We start from the raw sequence: 14,625 nt of genomic DNA, 5'->3' as shown, positions 1-14,625 counted from the left end.
TCAGAGACTGGGAATGCTGTGCTGTTTGCATTAATATGGGCCCGCTGGTGTGAAAAGTCGCCTCAGCCAAAACATGTTCCTCTTTTTTAAGATATTTGGCTTGCGTTTCCGACAACTCTCTCCAAAGACATCCATATGCCTCAATTCACTTCTTTTCCAAAGGGTTCATGTGTATGTGCTCCCCCCCCCCACCCCCCCTTAACCTTGGACATTTCATTATTTCAGGGGATGCCTCTGATTTTTTTTCTTCACCTGCCAATAATAGCTTCCTCCCACCGTCACACACATTTCCCCCAATTACTGCGTGTCACCCTTCACCCTTTCCCCTCCCCCTCTCTCTCCATTCATTACGCTCCCCTCGCTGCCTGCCTGCCACAGTAACTCTCTCTCTCTCTCTTTTCTACCACTGTAACTTCTCTCTCTCTCTCTTTTCTACCACTGTAACTCTAGCTCTCTCCATTTCTGTCATTGGCTGCCATGATAAGTCTCTTTCTCCCGACTGCTCCTAGAACATTGTCTGTCTATCTCTCTGTCTTTTTTTCTCTCTCTCTCTCTCTCTCTCTCTCTCTCTCTCTCTCTCTCTCTCTCTCTCTCTCTCTCTCTCTCTCTCTCTCTCTCTGTCTAATCTTCCATAGTAACTGCCCCTCTCTGTCTGTCCCTGTACCTCTCTACCCCTCCCTGTATGTATCCCGCCTGGTCAGTGGACCCTCTCGGCCTCCCCTCCATGTGTGCTGATCCGTGTGTGGTGGTCCGTGGCTGTTGGTGCTTTTGTGTGCAGGATTAATATTTTATGAGGGCCTTGATGAGGGGTGTTCACGGCTTTGGGCAAACAGTCCCAGCTGAGCTCCCAGCGCTCCCAGCATGCCTGTTCATCACAAAACCCGCCTGGGAGCCTCGCTCTCCCCCACTCTCTACCGCCCTCACTCCACGCCCTCCCTAACTAAAGCACAATAGGCTGTCATCATTTTTCCTGCCATGTCAAGTCAAGAAGCCTCTCCCTCCATAGCTTTTGTATGGTGCTGGGATTTTGAATTTCAGTTTAACGCCTTTGTCAGTGTCCCTTTCAGGCCACCATTAGACTATTAAAATGTTGTGGTGAGATGCGAAGTCTTTTGTATTCTTTTTTTTTAAGCCTTTAAATGAGAGTCTCCCAAGTCACTGGAAACCTCACATCTCATATTGCACTGCTGTTTTAATGTGACGGATTAAATGTCCTAAACACGGTGCTAAAACATTGAGGAATCTTTTGGGGGGAGTGTGGGGGATTCTGGCACTTTTGGTGCTCGCTACTCGTTTTATTTGTCATTGTTAAAACCCAAAGTATCTATGTCAAACACCGGTTTAGCGGTGGCAGGCGGTTGCCAATATCCATCTGTCACTCCAGCTGCGGTGCCGAAGGCGGGGTTATGGTGCCTGGTCGTAGGGTACGCGGACGTAAAGACCCTAAACTGGGCGGAGATATTGTATTCATCAGTGCGGTTAAGTTCTCGCCCATACGCGAGAAAATTAAATATTAAGTATCACGACCCCGCCTGTTAGAAAGCAGCTTCATTGAAAACTCTGTTTTGGGGGGTGCGTAAAAACGCTCCGCCTATTCCCACCAGTCTGCTCTCACTGCTACCTCTAATCTCCGCCGCTTGCGAACAATGTAGCGCACACATAATGGGATTTATAGACTGTGTTGGCTAGAGTCGGGTGTCGGTTTCTTAATTTCTCCGCTTTTCGGTGCTGTTGTTTTTGGATTGTGCGTTAACACGGGATCGGATGGGACTCCGGGGAATGAGCCGCGGCGTCTCTGAATAAAGTAAGTGTGTTATGTTTCATGCAAGTGAACTTTGATAGGCGTTTCTCTCGCAATAATTTTCTGTGCGCTTGCTCTCAGTGTTGCTGGATTTGGATTTTGACAAATGCAGAGGCACTTCCAAGACGAAGTAGCAATAAGTTGTAACAAAGTCTTACCATACTTATATTTTCTGTCGTTTTATATTACAAAGTATTTTCAGCCAGACAATAAAATAAATTTCCAAGATTGAATGTGTCGCTATTTATTTAGTGAAAGGTAGTCATGGTTATCACCCCTTATATGGCATAACGATTTTAATTAGTCTCAACTTATGCATGGCTATGTTTTGTCCATCAGGCTACTGGTGATTTTTGGCACTCTTGCTGGTGTATTTTATATATGCACTGTGACAGTTGCTAACTGCTGTCAGGGTCTGGTGGTTCATAGCCTTTCCTTATGCTTTCATATATTCCCTGAAGCTGGTTCATTGAAGCCTGGAGAAGGGGCCTTAGAGAATGCATTGATTCACCCCCCTCCTTCCCACTCCTTCCCACTCCTTCCTAGAGCTCTGCTCTCTGAGTCCAATACAAGAGGGGCTTTAGCAGCCCTGCTCCACACAACATGAAAGAAAGCATTAAAAGGGAAATGGCATCTCGACCAGATTCAAGTGTCATCCACCGCCACTTCAGAGTGGCAAACATCACGGCCCCCCAAAAACATTTGTTTTTGTCCTCTGAATGGCTGCATCAAACCCTGTGGGATATTTGCATATTTCCATGTGACAAAATTGGCTTTGACTAGTGAAGCGAGAGCATGGTTCAGCAGCACCGTATGAATACGTGTTGATTGCTATTGACTTTCCACGCAGATTTCTGATAGTGCTTTTCAGTCAGCAGGGATGTTTTCAGCTGAAATTAAACAAGATGCGTTACTCTCTACATGTTTGGCGCGTGAGAGAGTGTTTTGAAGGACCACACTGTTGCAGGCGTTTCAGACTGACACACATAATGTATACAGTTGTTTTGAAAGTGCAAGATTGGACAGTTTTTCATTCATTAGATCATCTCCATGCTTTTTCTGCTGCTTATTGTCCCTGGCTGTCTCCACCACTCTTGCTGTGTGACAGCCAGCCAGAGCGAGACTTCGCTCTCTCTTTTCCCCTCCCTCCCCCTCTCTCTAGCTGTCTCTCCCTTCCTCTCTGAGCTGGAGCAGGCTCTAAACTGCTGGAGTGGAATCTGAACATCCTCTCTTCCTCTCCGTTTGTTTTCCCCCACTTGCTCCCTCCTCTCCGTTCCTGCTCCATTGTCTTTTCAATCCCCCCCCCCCCTCTTCTCTTCCCTGTTCTCTCCCAGGAGTCTTGCTTATGTTCACCTTGTGGCCCGCTCGTGGATGTGTGATATTCACCATCTGTGTGGGCGTTCAGCCTTTATTAGACTGAGCACGCGTGGCGCGACAACAAGTTAGCTCTTTGTTGTCGACTTAATTTGAGGACGTTTCAATTCCAAATTTGCATTCCTCTCCTCTGCTCCTTCTTTCCGTCTTCTCTCTTTCTCTCTTTTTCCTCTCCACTCCTCCCTTCTCTGTCTAACTCTCTCCTCTCCTCTCCTCCATCAAAGCAGCACTTGTCTTGGAAGAGGCGCGCCTGGTAAACAGGCGGGGAGGGGAGGGGGCTGGGAGGTTGAGTTTTTTTGCGGCGCGGGCCCTGGTTGGCGCTCATTAACAACTTGAGAAGCCGCAGACAGAGTTCCAGCTGTTTGAGGCCTGCGTGTTCACCACTGTAACTTCCCGTGAAAAAGGAAAACGTGTAAACGTGTACACTCGCTCTGTGTGTTTTTGTGCGTTCCTTGTAAAGCGACTCTGCAAACACACACATATATCTTGTCCGTGTTGCTATTTTTAGTGGAGAGATTTGTTTATCTCTCTCCCATCAAATAATCATCTCGGCAATGGCATGCACAGCTGCTTGCTAAGATGCTGATTAAATGCATGTGTGTGTGCGTGTGTTTGTGTGTATGAGGTGTGTGTGTGTGTGTGTGTGTGTGTGTGTGTGTGTGACAGAGCGCGAATCAGTGGCTGACGGGTGTGAAAGTGTGCAGCGTGTGATATCTGGTTATGCTAATGATCTGCTTTATGGTGGTGAGAGCGGATGCTGAGTTGCGACTGAGGGCACGCGGTCTACGCTCAGAGCAGACAATAAAACATGTGGACCAAACCAAGGCGACATTAACACAGTAGAGAGAGAAAAAGAGGTAGAGAGAGAAATGAACAACCACACACCCCATAAATAACGATAGTTACTGGTAATGTAGTTGAAGCACTTAAGCCCTTCTCTTTGCCAATCTCTATCTGACTCGCTTTCTTTACCCCCCCCCCCCCTCTCTCTCTCTGTCTCTCTCCCTTACCCACTCTCTCTCTCTCTGTCTCTCTCCCTTACCCACTCTCTCTCTGTCTGAATCTCTCTCTCTCTGTCTCTCTCCCTTACCCACTCTCTCTCTGTCTGAATCTCTCTCTCTCTCTGTCTCTCTCCCTTACCCACTCTCTCTCTGTCTGAATCTCTCTCTCTCTTTCTCTCTCCCTTACCCACTCTCTCTCTGTCTGAATCTCTCTCTCTCTTTCTCTCTCCCTTACCCACTCTCTCTCTGTCTGAATCTCTCTCTCTCTGTCTCTCTCCCTTACCCACTCTCTCTCTGTCTGAATCTCTCTCTCTCTTTCTCTCTCCCTTACCCACTCTCTCTCTGTCTGAATCTCTCTCTCTCTGTCTCTCTCTCTGTCTGAATCTCTCTCTCTCTTTCTCTCTCTCTCTCTCCTTAGTTTAGTATGTTTTGCTGTTGTTCCTGTGAAACGGCCTTATTTGAATATGTGCTCAACTCCCACTGTGGCCATTAGAGTTCATTAGCATCAAAATAAGATGTCATCATATTTGTTTGTGCAGAGGAGTGATAATTAGTGCAGGAGCCTGTAATTGGCCGTGTAGCTAAGTTACTCTTGCTGAGATGAATATTTGAACGGGAAAAATTCCTCCAGGACTGAGTGTGTGTGTATGTGTGGGTGTGTGTGTGCAAGGTTCAACTAACCCTTACTTACAGCTAGACAGGCTCGTCAAACGCCTTGATGATATCAGATATCTCGTCTGTGAAATATGTGAGAAATATTCATGAGCTCTGTTGGAGGGTATAAAGAGTGTGTGTGTGTGTGTGTGTGTGTGTGTGTGTGTGTGAGTGGGTGGGTGTGGGTGTGGATAGGGAAGAAGATGAAATGGATCAAGATGCCCCCATCAAACGTATGTCTATGCAAACACACACACACACACACACACACACAGTGTTGCTCCTCTGAGGGCAAAATGTAAGAAATGAAGGAGAAATCATGGACTCCTAAAGGTTCAGGGCTCTAGTTATTAGAGCATAGGCACTGTACAACACGTATGCTGATCATAAATTCAGGAGCTTACATTGCTAATTGTTGCATTTTCTATTCCTACCTCCTTTCCCTGCCTCTGCTCTTCAAACATTCACACACCCTTGTTTTCTTTTCCCTTTTTTTATCTCCCCCACCCCCTAATTTACCCCATCTCTCCTTTCTTCCTGTCTCTCGCTCGCTCTCACGGTCTCTCTCTCCCTTAGTCTCACTCCACCTTTCTTACCCTACTCTTTCTCTCTCCCTCTATCTCTCCCTCTATCTCTCCCTCTATCTCTCCCTCTCTCTCTCACTCCCTCTCTCCTTCCTTCTCTCTATCTCTCTTGCTTTCCCTCTCACTTTCCTCCCATCCTCTGCTTTCTCTGGCACATCCACCTGCTCCCCCCGCTCCCACTGTTGAGTATGGAAATGAATCCCCCATCCACCCCAGGCACGTAGAGGAGGTGATTAAACCACTGCAAACCTCATGCACACACACACACACTCTCTCCCTCTCGCTCTCTCTCTCTCTTTCTCGCTCTCTCTCTCGCTCTCTCTCTCTTTCACACACACTCTTTCTTTCACACACACAAACACACACTCTTTCTCTCACGCACATGCCGACACTCTTTCACATACACAGACACACATACACACACGCACCGAGACACTATCACAAGCACACGTGCTTATAGACACGGACACATGTTCGCTAATATGCATTCTTTTACTGGCACTCACGCACATCCCGCACACTGACTCTCACTCTCTCTCTCTTTCTCTCTCTCTCACACACACGCGCCCGCGCTCACGGATGCTGACACCCTCACACTCGGCTTCAAAGAGACTTGTAAATCCCAGCCACTCTCGCGTGCACGCCGCTTTCAAAGAGCCAGCCAGCGCTGTAATAATCTCTAGCGTCGTCAGAATGTATTCGTCGCCTGGAGACAGTATGAGCGAGCACTAGTGTGTGTGTGTGTGTGTGTGTGTGTGTGCGTGCATGCGAGTCAAATGCTTTGTCTTTGTCTTAACCAGCCCTTCTGTACCACCAATAAGGCTGAATGACGGAGCCTCACCTCTGTGTTTTAAACTCCCCGCCACTCCGGCTCCACGCACACCCACCCTCCACCCTACCCACGCCTCATGGAAGCTGTGCCCAGCACTTGCTGCCTCTTTGTCAGCTACCAGACAGAGCACTGTGCCCCCCTCCTTCTTCTGGAGGGCCCAGCCCTTGTCTGAGCTGAAGTCAAACGGGCATGTGTGAGCAGTTCACTCTATTATTATGAGTTCATCTCATGCTCCCGCGCTCACTGAGCCCAACAAAAGGCAAATGATTTGGAAAAAATGACCACGCCGGGGCCATATTGGTTCTGATTGTGGTTTGTTCTGCTGTTTTTGCGAGCATGCAGTGTTTAAAGGCACTTTTGGAGACAAAAGAAAGTCCGTAGGCCAGACTGTCTGAAGTATTTTGACAGACATCGGCCCGTAAAGATGCAGACTGTAATCACTGCTGCTTCCTGTCTGCCATAGCAAACGAGATGGGTGTGGTTTGTGTGTGTGTTTTTTTTTTTTTATAGCAGAGCGTGTGTGATACCTTCACAGACTGTCTTTATTACCCTCTCAATGTCTATGTGAGGCAGGCTTTGTAGGATGGCCTTCAGCTTCTTGTGCGCGAGCGTGTGCCTATGTGTGTGCTTATGTGTGTGAATATGTGTGTCAGTCTGTCTCGCTTAGTGTCTGCTTTTCTGTTGTCTGTTCTTGAGCTTGTCTGTATATGAGAGGCTGTGTGTGTGTGTGTGTGTGTGTGTGTGTGTGTGTGTGTGTGTGTGTGTGTGTGTGTATGTGTGTGTGTGTCAGTCTGTCTAACTTAGTGTCTGCTTTTCTGTTGTCTGTACTTGAGCTTGTCCGTATATGTGTGGCAGTGTGTGTGTCTGTGTGTGTGTCTGTGTGTGTGTGTGTGTGTGTATGTGTGTGTAAGTGAGTGCGTGTCAGCAGGTGTAATGGATAAGAGTGTAAAGCAATGTGCTTGTGTGGGGTCAGATTTATTTAGTGTAAGAGTGTGTTATGTGTAGGTCGCTAGTTTGGCCAGTGTGTGTGTGTGTGTGTGTGTGTGTGTGTGTGTCTACAGTACATATGTGTAGGATTGTGCGTGTGTCTGCAGTGTAGCGTGGCAGAAGCTGGCAGTTAGTGATTCATATATGTGTGTGTGTGTGTGTGTGTGTGTGTGTGTGTGTGTGTGTGTGTGTGTGTGTGTGTTTCTGTGTGTGGCATGCAGCCTGGCGACTTAAGGGTGTGTGCACATGCTGTAATTGCCACGAAGGCCGTTTCTTTGGGAACTGGCTGGAATCTTGACTGTGGAGTGAGCTTAGCAACCCGGCAAGTATGCACACTCCTCTCACTGTAAGATTGTTTGGCCAGGGGGAGGTAAAGTGAGGGAGAGAGGGAACCAGAGAGGCAGAGAGAGAGAGAGGGAGGGAGGGAGAGAGAGGGAGAGAGGCACCTACCAAAGAGAGAAGTGTTTTTACAGGCACATGTACTTCACGAAGAAGACCTCTTTGCATTTTATAACAGCCATCTCAACGTGGACCATTTTCCAGCTTCACTATTTTCTCTCTTGTGTGCTACTTGCTTGAACCCACATAAATTACAGCTGACCTGGCCTGATGAGCTGGGTGTGTATTCCCCCCCTCTTTCACTCTCCCTCCCTCTCTATCACTTGCTCACTCACTGTCTCTCTCTCCTTCTCTCTGTCCCCATCTCCCTATTTCTCTCCCTCTTTTTTTCTTTCTTTCTCCACTCTCTCTCTCTCTCTCTCTCTCTCTCTCTCTTGGCGCCCGCTTTCTCCCCTCACTGCTCATACTGTCTTACATCGCCGTCAGTCTGCAGAGGGAAGTGTGTGTTCCCCATCTCCCTCTCGTGTGTTTGTGTGTGTGTGTTTGTGTGTGTCTGCGAGCGCACAGCATAAACAAAGACAGCCGCAAGCCCTTCTACTGTCAGTCACTAAGCTCCTCCACATTGCCCTGGGTTCCTGATTACCATTTAAGAGAAGTACTGAATGCTGAGGTGGCAAAAAAAAATACAAATGATGAAATATATTTTTAAAAAAAAGAACAAACCTCAACCCTCCTCACAGAGTGTAACTGTCTGGTTTTGACGTGCCCCTGAGGTCCTCTGTGAAGTTCGCAGAAGTGAAAGTCTGGAGCGAAGGAAGTCTTTGTGAACCTACAGTGCTCTTCATCATTGTCATCATCACCACCACCATCTTCATCCTCCTCCATCCTCTTCTTCACGTCACATTACCGCCTCTTGTTCTCACCCGCAGATTTGTATTCACACGGCGGCGGCTCTTGAGCCGCTCTCTTGGGGAACCTGTAGGCAGCAGTCAGAAGCCTAGCACAGCGCAGGCTGCAGCGGCGGGAGGAAGACTGCAAGGCTGCGTCTCCCCCCGTGGGGCTGCGGCCTCTAAAGTAAAGAGGAGCTAATGCTGTTGGACAGGCGTGAGCGTGCGGGCCCTTTGTAGTTCACACTGCATTTTTGATCATCTTCATTATATGCGCGCCAACATGGCCAGTGGAGCTCGTAGGGCGAAAGTGTCGACTGAAGGAGACTTCTAACAACCCCAATATCCCAAACTCTGAACACACACACACACACACACACACACACACACACTCTCTTTCACCCACACATACACTTATACGCTCCAACACGCCCTCTCGCCTTTGTAAAGATGGGGACGTCTGAGTGTGCTGACAGTGAGGCTTAATTGGGGTGGGGTGGGGAGGGGGGAGGTTGGTGTTAGAGAGTGATGATGGTAACCAGTGTGTCAAGCCCAGCCTCGCTGCCTCAGCCTGCCTTTGAAGGTGAAGATGCTGGGCTCCTGTCATTTTTTTTGTGTGAGTGTGAGTGTGAGTGTGAGAGAGAGAGAGAGAGAGAAAAAGTCGGGAGTTGAGGTGAAAAATGTTATGCATACTGATCAGAGTGAGGGAGCAATTCGTTTTTCACTCCCGACTCATCTTTCACATACAGAAGCCCCCCAAGACGTCTCTGCCGGCGAGCCATAAATTAAAGATGAATTTTTCTCTCTCTCCCGCTTCTTCCCTCTCTATCTCGCGCTCGCTCACTTGCCCTCTCTCTCTCACTCTCTGTGGGTCTCTCTCAATCGATCACACTGCTTTCTCTCTCTCCCACTCTCCCACTTCTCTGTTGTCTTTCACTTTCTCTCTCTGTCTGTCTTTCTCTCTTTCTCTCTCTTGTGTGCGCTGGGTCGCTATCTGTGTTTGGTATCACGCTGCATCATATTTTCTCTCTCTATTTCTTGCTCACTCAGATGGTCTTACACTTCTTTCCTTTACATACATTTCCATTCTTCCTTTTGCTGCTCTCTCTCTCTCCTCCCTCTGTCTCCTCTCCCTCTCCTCCCTCCCTCCCTCCCTCCTGCTCGCTCTCTCTCTCTCTCTCTCTCTCTCCTCCTTCTCCCTCCACCTCTCTCTCTCTGACTCCCCTCCTCGTGCTCATCTACAGCACGTCCTCTGATGCACATGTCTGTGTGAAATGAAATGATGTTCAGCATATTGGCCAAAAATTAGAGCGTGCACCATATCGAGCGCCCTACATTTATCGGCGTATGGTTTCGCTTTTGTGTGTGGGTGCATGCGCGTGGCTACGCACACACCCTCATGAGTGTGTGTGTGTTTGTGTGTGATTTCCTGCACACAAAGGATGCGCGACACCGTAACAGGTGTTCTCCCCGCGCTCACACGCCTCATTTAAGATGTCTCCACACACACACACACACACACACGCAACCACACTTATTCATCCTTCCCCATATGTTCTAAAGATGTGTGGGCCTAACTGTGATTGCTGGTGGGTACCCTGCATAATTCATCAGCGGTACAGTTCAGTAACGCTTCCCAGCAAGTGCTTGCTGTTGATCACTTCTCCCCCCCCCCAACCCCCCACCCCGCATGGTTGCCTTACTGTGTTCGCTCGGAGGGGAGAATTGCCTCTCGTCATGGCCATGAAAAAAAGAAAGAAAGAAAAACAGAAACAGGTCACCAGACCATGAGTCAGACTCTGCTTGCTTCCGTTGGAAGCAGATGACTGACCCAAGGGTCTGTTGATAGATGCACAGAGTGTGTGCAGAGGAATGTGTTTTACATGGGCAATACTGGGCGGGACAGGAGGGAAGTTACGCTCTGGCTTTTCTGACACTCTGAAACTCTCAAAGAGTGAGCCAAAAGGAGAGCGTGGGGTGGGGGTAGTGCGAGAGCAGGGGGGAGAGAGAGTCTAGATTTTTTGTATTTTTTATTCTGCCTTCTCACAGACTTGGGTGTCAGTCACCCTACTGGTCCAGAGATCTGTCTGAGCTAGAGTGTGTGTGTGTGTGTGTGTGTGTGTGTGTGTGTGTGTGTCTGGGAGGGAGAGGGTGACGTTGGCAGGCCTTTGATGACAGAGGCATAAGTTTGAAACCAAGACTGTGTTTGTGGAAGCACTGTGAAGCAGAGCAGTGAGCACTGGCTATGAGTGTGTGTGTGTGTGTGTGTGTTTGTGTGTGTGTGTGTGCGTGTGTGTGTGTGTGTGTCTGGGAGAGGGTGACGTTGGCAGGCCTTTGATGACAGAGGCATAAGTTTGAAACCAAGACTGTGTTTGTGGAAGCACTGTGAAGCAGAGCAGTGAGCACTGGCTATGAATGTGTGTGTGTGTGTGTGTGTGTGTGTGTGTGTGTGTGTGTTTGTTTGTGGAGCCCTGTGAAGTGGAGCAGTGAGCACTGGCTATGAATGTGTGTGTGTGTGTGTGTGTGTGTGTGTGTGTGTGTATTTGTTTGTGGAGCCCTGTGAAGTGGAGCAGTGGGCATTGGCTGTGTGATGTATTTGTGTTATCCTAACATTTGTCTTCCTGTCTCTGCTCTCTCCCTCTCTTCTTCCTCTCTCTCTCCCTCTTCAAATACATTGTCTTTGACTTTTATCTTGCCCTTTCTCTCCCACACTTTCTCTTCCCTCATGTATTCATTCATTCTCTCCCTCTCCACATTCCTTACTTTCTCTTTTTTCTGTCACTCTCACTTCGTCTCTTGCATTCTTACTCATCTGACCTATCTTCTGACTGACACACTTCTGACCTATCTTCTGACACACACATCCACACATCCATACACACACACACACACACACACACTCACTCTTTCCCGTTCTGTCTCCATGTCTTGCTCTGTCTGTTTCCTTTCTTCCTTCCTTCCTTCCTCTCTCCCCCTCTCCTGTCGTCTCTTCAGCAGGTAAGGGGGTGCGATGCCAGCTCCTGCTCCCCCGTTGCCTCTTCCCCTCGCCATCTGGTGGAGGCCCCTCGCACTTTTCCTGCTCTTCCTCCTGCTGCTGCTGCCACCGACCCTGACCACCGCGGCGGCGCCCGACTCCGCAACCTCCGCTTCCGGGGCGGCCTCCCTCCCTCGCGCCGTCAGCCTAAACGGTGGCGCCCCCCTGAGCCACCTCCTGCTGGACCCGCGCTCGGGCCAGGTGTACGTGGGCGGGGTGAACGCCCTGTACCACCTGTCCCCGGACCTGCGCCTGCTCTCCCAGGGCCAGACGGGCCCACGGCTGGACAGCCCCGACTGCCTGCCGCCCATCGACCCCAAAGACTGCACCCAGGCCCGCCAGACGGACAACACCAACCAGATCCTGCTGCTGCAGGACGGCGAGGACGAGCCCCTGACAGATGAGGGCATGGAAGCCGCGGAGAGCCGGACGCGCTGGCGCAGCCTGATCGTGTGCGGCACGGTGCTGCAGGGCATCTGCGAGAAGCGCAGTCTGGCCGACGTGGCGCGCGTGCTCTACAACACCTCCAACCCCGTGGACACGCAGTACGTGGCCGCCAACGACCCGCGCGTCTCCACCGTGGGAGTGCTGGTAGAACCCCAGCAGCAGCCCAGCCAGGCGCCCCTCATGCTGGTGGGCCGCGGCTACACCAGCAAAGGCCCCGGGGGCATCCCCCCCATCACCACGCGCCGCCTGCTCCCCAGCAAGCACCACTCGGCCCCGGCCTTTTCGCACGAGGAGCTGGGCAAGCTGGTGGTGGGCACCTACTCCGAGTACAACAACCACTACGTGGCCGCGCTGCAGCACGAGCGCCACGTCTACTTCCTGCTGTCGCGCCGCGACGTCTCGCGCTCCAAGGAGTACCGCACGTACGTGTCGCGCCTTTGCATCGACGACCCCAGCTTCTACTCCTACGTGGAGCTGCCGCTCGCCTGCACCGGGGGCTACAACCTGGCGCAGGCCGCCGCCCTCGGCAGCCACCACGACAGGCCCGCGCTCTTCGTCGCCATGGCGGCCGGGCAGGCGTCCACCCCGACCCCGACGGCCCGCTCGGCGCTATGCGTGTACGACATGGAGCGCCTGAACAAAGCCCTGAAGCGGACGCAGGAGCTGTGCTACACGCAGGAGGGCCGCGGGGCAACCAACCAGGAGGAGGCCTACATCGAGTACGACGTGTCCTCCAAGTGCCTGCGCCTGGCCCAGGTAAGAGCAGCCCCTCTGCCAGTCACTTTCAATTAATAACCCTGGCGAATGAATACATTAAGCCTGATCAAGGTGGACACATCTTAAGCTTATTAGCCTGCTTGCCAGCGCCCAGTGGACTCAAGCATGACTCACTTGTCCATCAGACAGTGACCGTGACAGTGACGGCCCAGTCACCTAATCTGCTTGTCTCGGCTGCCAGGCCTGCCAATGGCCTCAAGACGGCAGTTCATTTCAATCACTTCATCGGGACTTGAATTTAAATTGAATTCATTTCCTCAAATGCATTTACACAAACAGATACTGTCTGGGTGATTTCATTATGGCCGATCAGAGAACTCCAGTGTTTTGAGTGAATGTTAAGCATAATGTTTCCCTTTCGCGAGAGACCTACAGTAACTTAGCCTGGAAACAGGACCACAGAGCAAAGAGGTACACTGTGGTGTCAAAATTAGGTCATTTTCATCGCACAGCATGTCACAACAGCACTCTTTGTCTGAAGTAAAAATTAGGCTTAACACACCATTACCTTCCCCTCTCCCTCCCTCTTTCTTTCTCTCTCTCTCACACACTCATGAGCCCATCAGATGGCAGCTGAGTGGCTAATGAAGTCTAAAGAGCCGAGGGAGGCCGGTGCTGCTTAACTCTTTAACTCCTCAACAGCAGCGGGAGACATCGCAGATACGCTGCCACTCTCTCCCCCCTACTGCCACTCTCTCTCTCTCTCTCTCTCTCTCTCTCTGTCTCTCTTTCTCTCTCTCTCCCTCTCCGACTGGCACTCTTTCTCTCTCCTCTCCGACTGCCACTCTCCTTCTTTCCCCCCCTACTGCCACTCTCTCTCTCTCTCTCTCTCTCTCCTTCTCTCCCCCTCTACTGTCTCTCTCTCTCTCTCTCTGACTGCCACTTTCTCTCTCTCCACCCCTTCTACCACTCTCCCTCTCTCTCTTACTGCCACTCTTTCTCTCTCCATCTTTCTCTGTCTGCGTCTCTCTCCCCCTCCGTCTCTCTCTAAGTCTCATTGCTCTTAATCAATGGGTTCCCCCACAGCAGAAACCCCTTTACTGCCAGCTGCAAATCCGCCTCATGGTGCTCTCTCTCTTTCTTTCTTTCTTTTCTTCTGTTTCTTTTCTTCTGTCACGGAGCGCGCTGCTCTTTTCGTCAGCTAAGTCAACAGTGCCAGTGGAGCCCCAGCAGCTGTGCAGACGCTGGCGAAGGGATCAGAGCCCCTGGTTCGTCGCAGTCCCCAACAGCTTCAAACAAGAGAACTCCGCTTCCAACGCACCACACACCATCTTTTTAACCCTAACCTAGTCCCCAACAGCTTCTAACAAGAGAACTCTGCTTCCAACGCACCACACACCATCCGTTTAGATCACATCTTCATTCAGCCATTCGCGTTCTGGCTTTTATCTAGAGCCCCCGGAACATAAAGTAAACATTTCATGCAGAATCTGGGCTCCCTGACAATGGCTTCACATCTGTCCTCCCCCACACACACGCCCCCATTATCTGCAGTTAACCCTGCTATTAAGGAATCTGTAGAGGCAGCAGTGCGGTTCGGTCTAGCTGGAGCACGGCATTAATTATGGGCAGAGTGATGAAATCCTGAGTCATGAAAAGTCTGCAGGCTGGAGTGTTGAGGGGAACGGTACAAATGCGATGGGCTTCACCAAAATCAACCAGAGATTTTTGGCCACAAGCAGGCCTATGTCGGTTTGCCAGTTATCGTAGCCATTTGTGGTTACCCAGAAGTCCTCCGCTGTATTGACTTTTGAGGTCTGTATGTATGCCACATTTATGTTGACTTTTGAGATTTAGACTTTCCTGTGGTACATGTGTGGGACCATTTAATGTTATTTCCCCTGAACCACACTGGTGGTGTCTGAGGTGAGGGAGGGTGTTAGAGGCCCAACCCCCCCCCCCCCCCCC

The 14,625-nt window shown here is 50.4% G+C and overlaps 1 protein-coding gene across 1 annotated transcript in view; it reads left to right on the top strand.

Annotated features, from left to right (window-relative positions):
• Positions 1 to 1,680: 1,680 nt before the first annotated feature.
• Positions 1,681 to 14,625, top strand: part of plxnb3 (plexin B3) — a 42,451-nt gene continuing 29,506 nt past the window's right edge. The window contains exons 1-2 of the mRNA XM_080853493.1: positions 1,681 to 1,804; positions 11,454 to 12,696. Coding sequence (XP_080709619.1) covers positions 11,470 to 12,696 — 1,227 coding nt within the window. The 5' untranslated portion in view covers positions 1,681 to 1,804; positions 11,454 to 11,469. The remainder of the gene's footprint in view (positions 1,805 to 11,453; positions 12,697 to 14,625) is intronic.

The sequence above is a fragment of the Sprattus sprattus genome (assembly GCF_963457725.1).
Source record: "Sprattus sprattus genome assembly, chromosome: 16".
Lineage (NCBI taxonomy): Eukaryota > Metazoa > Chordata > Actinopteri > Clupeiformes > Clupeidae > Sprattus > Sprattus sprattus.
This window is presented reverse-complemented; position numbering and strand designations above follow the sequence as displayed.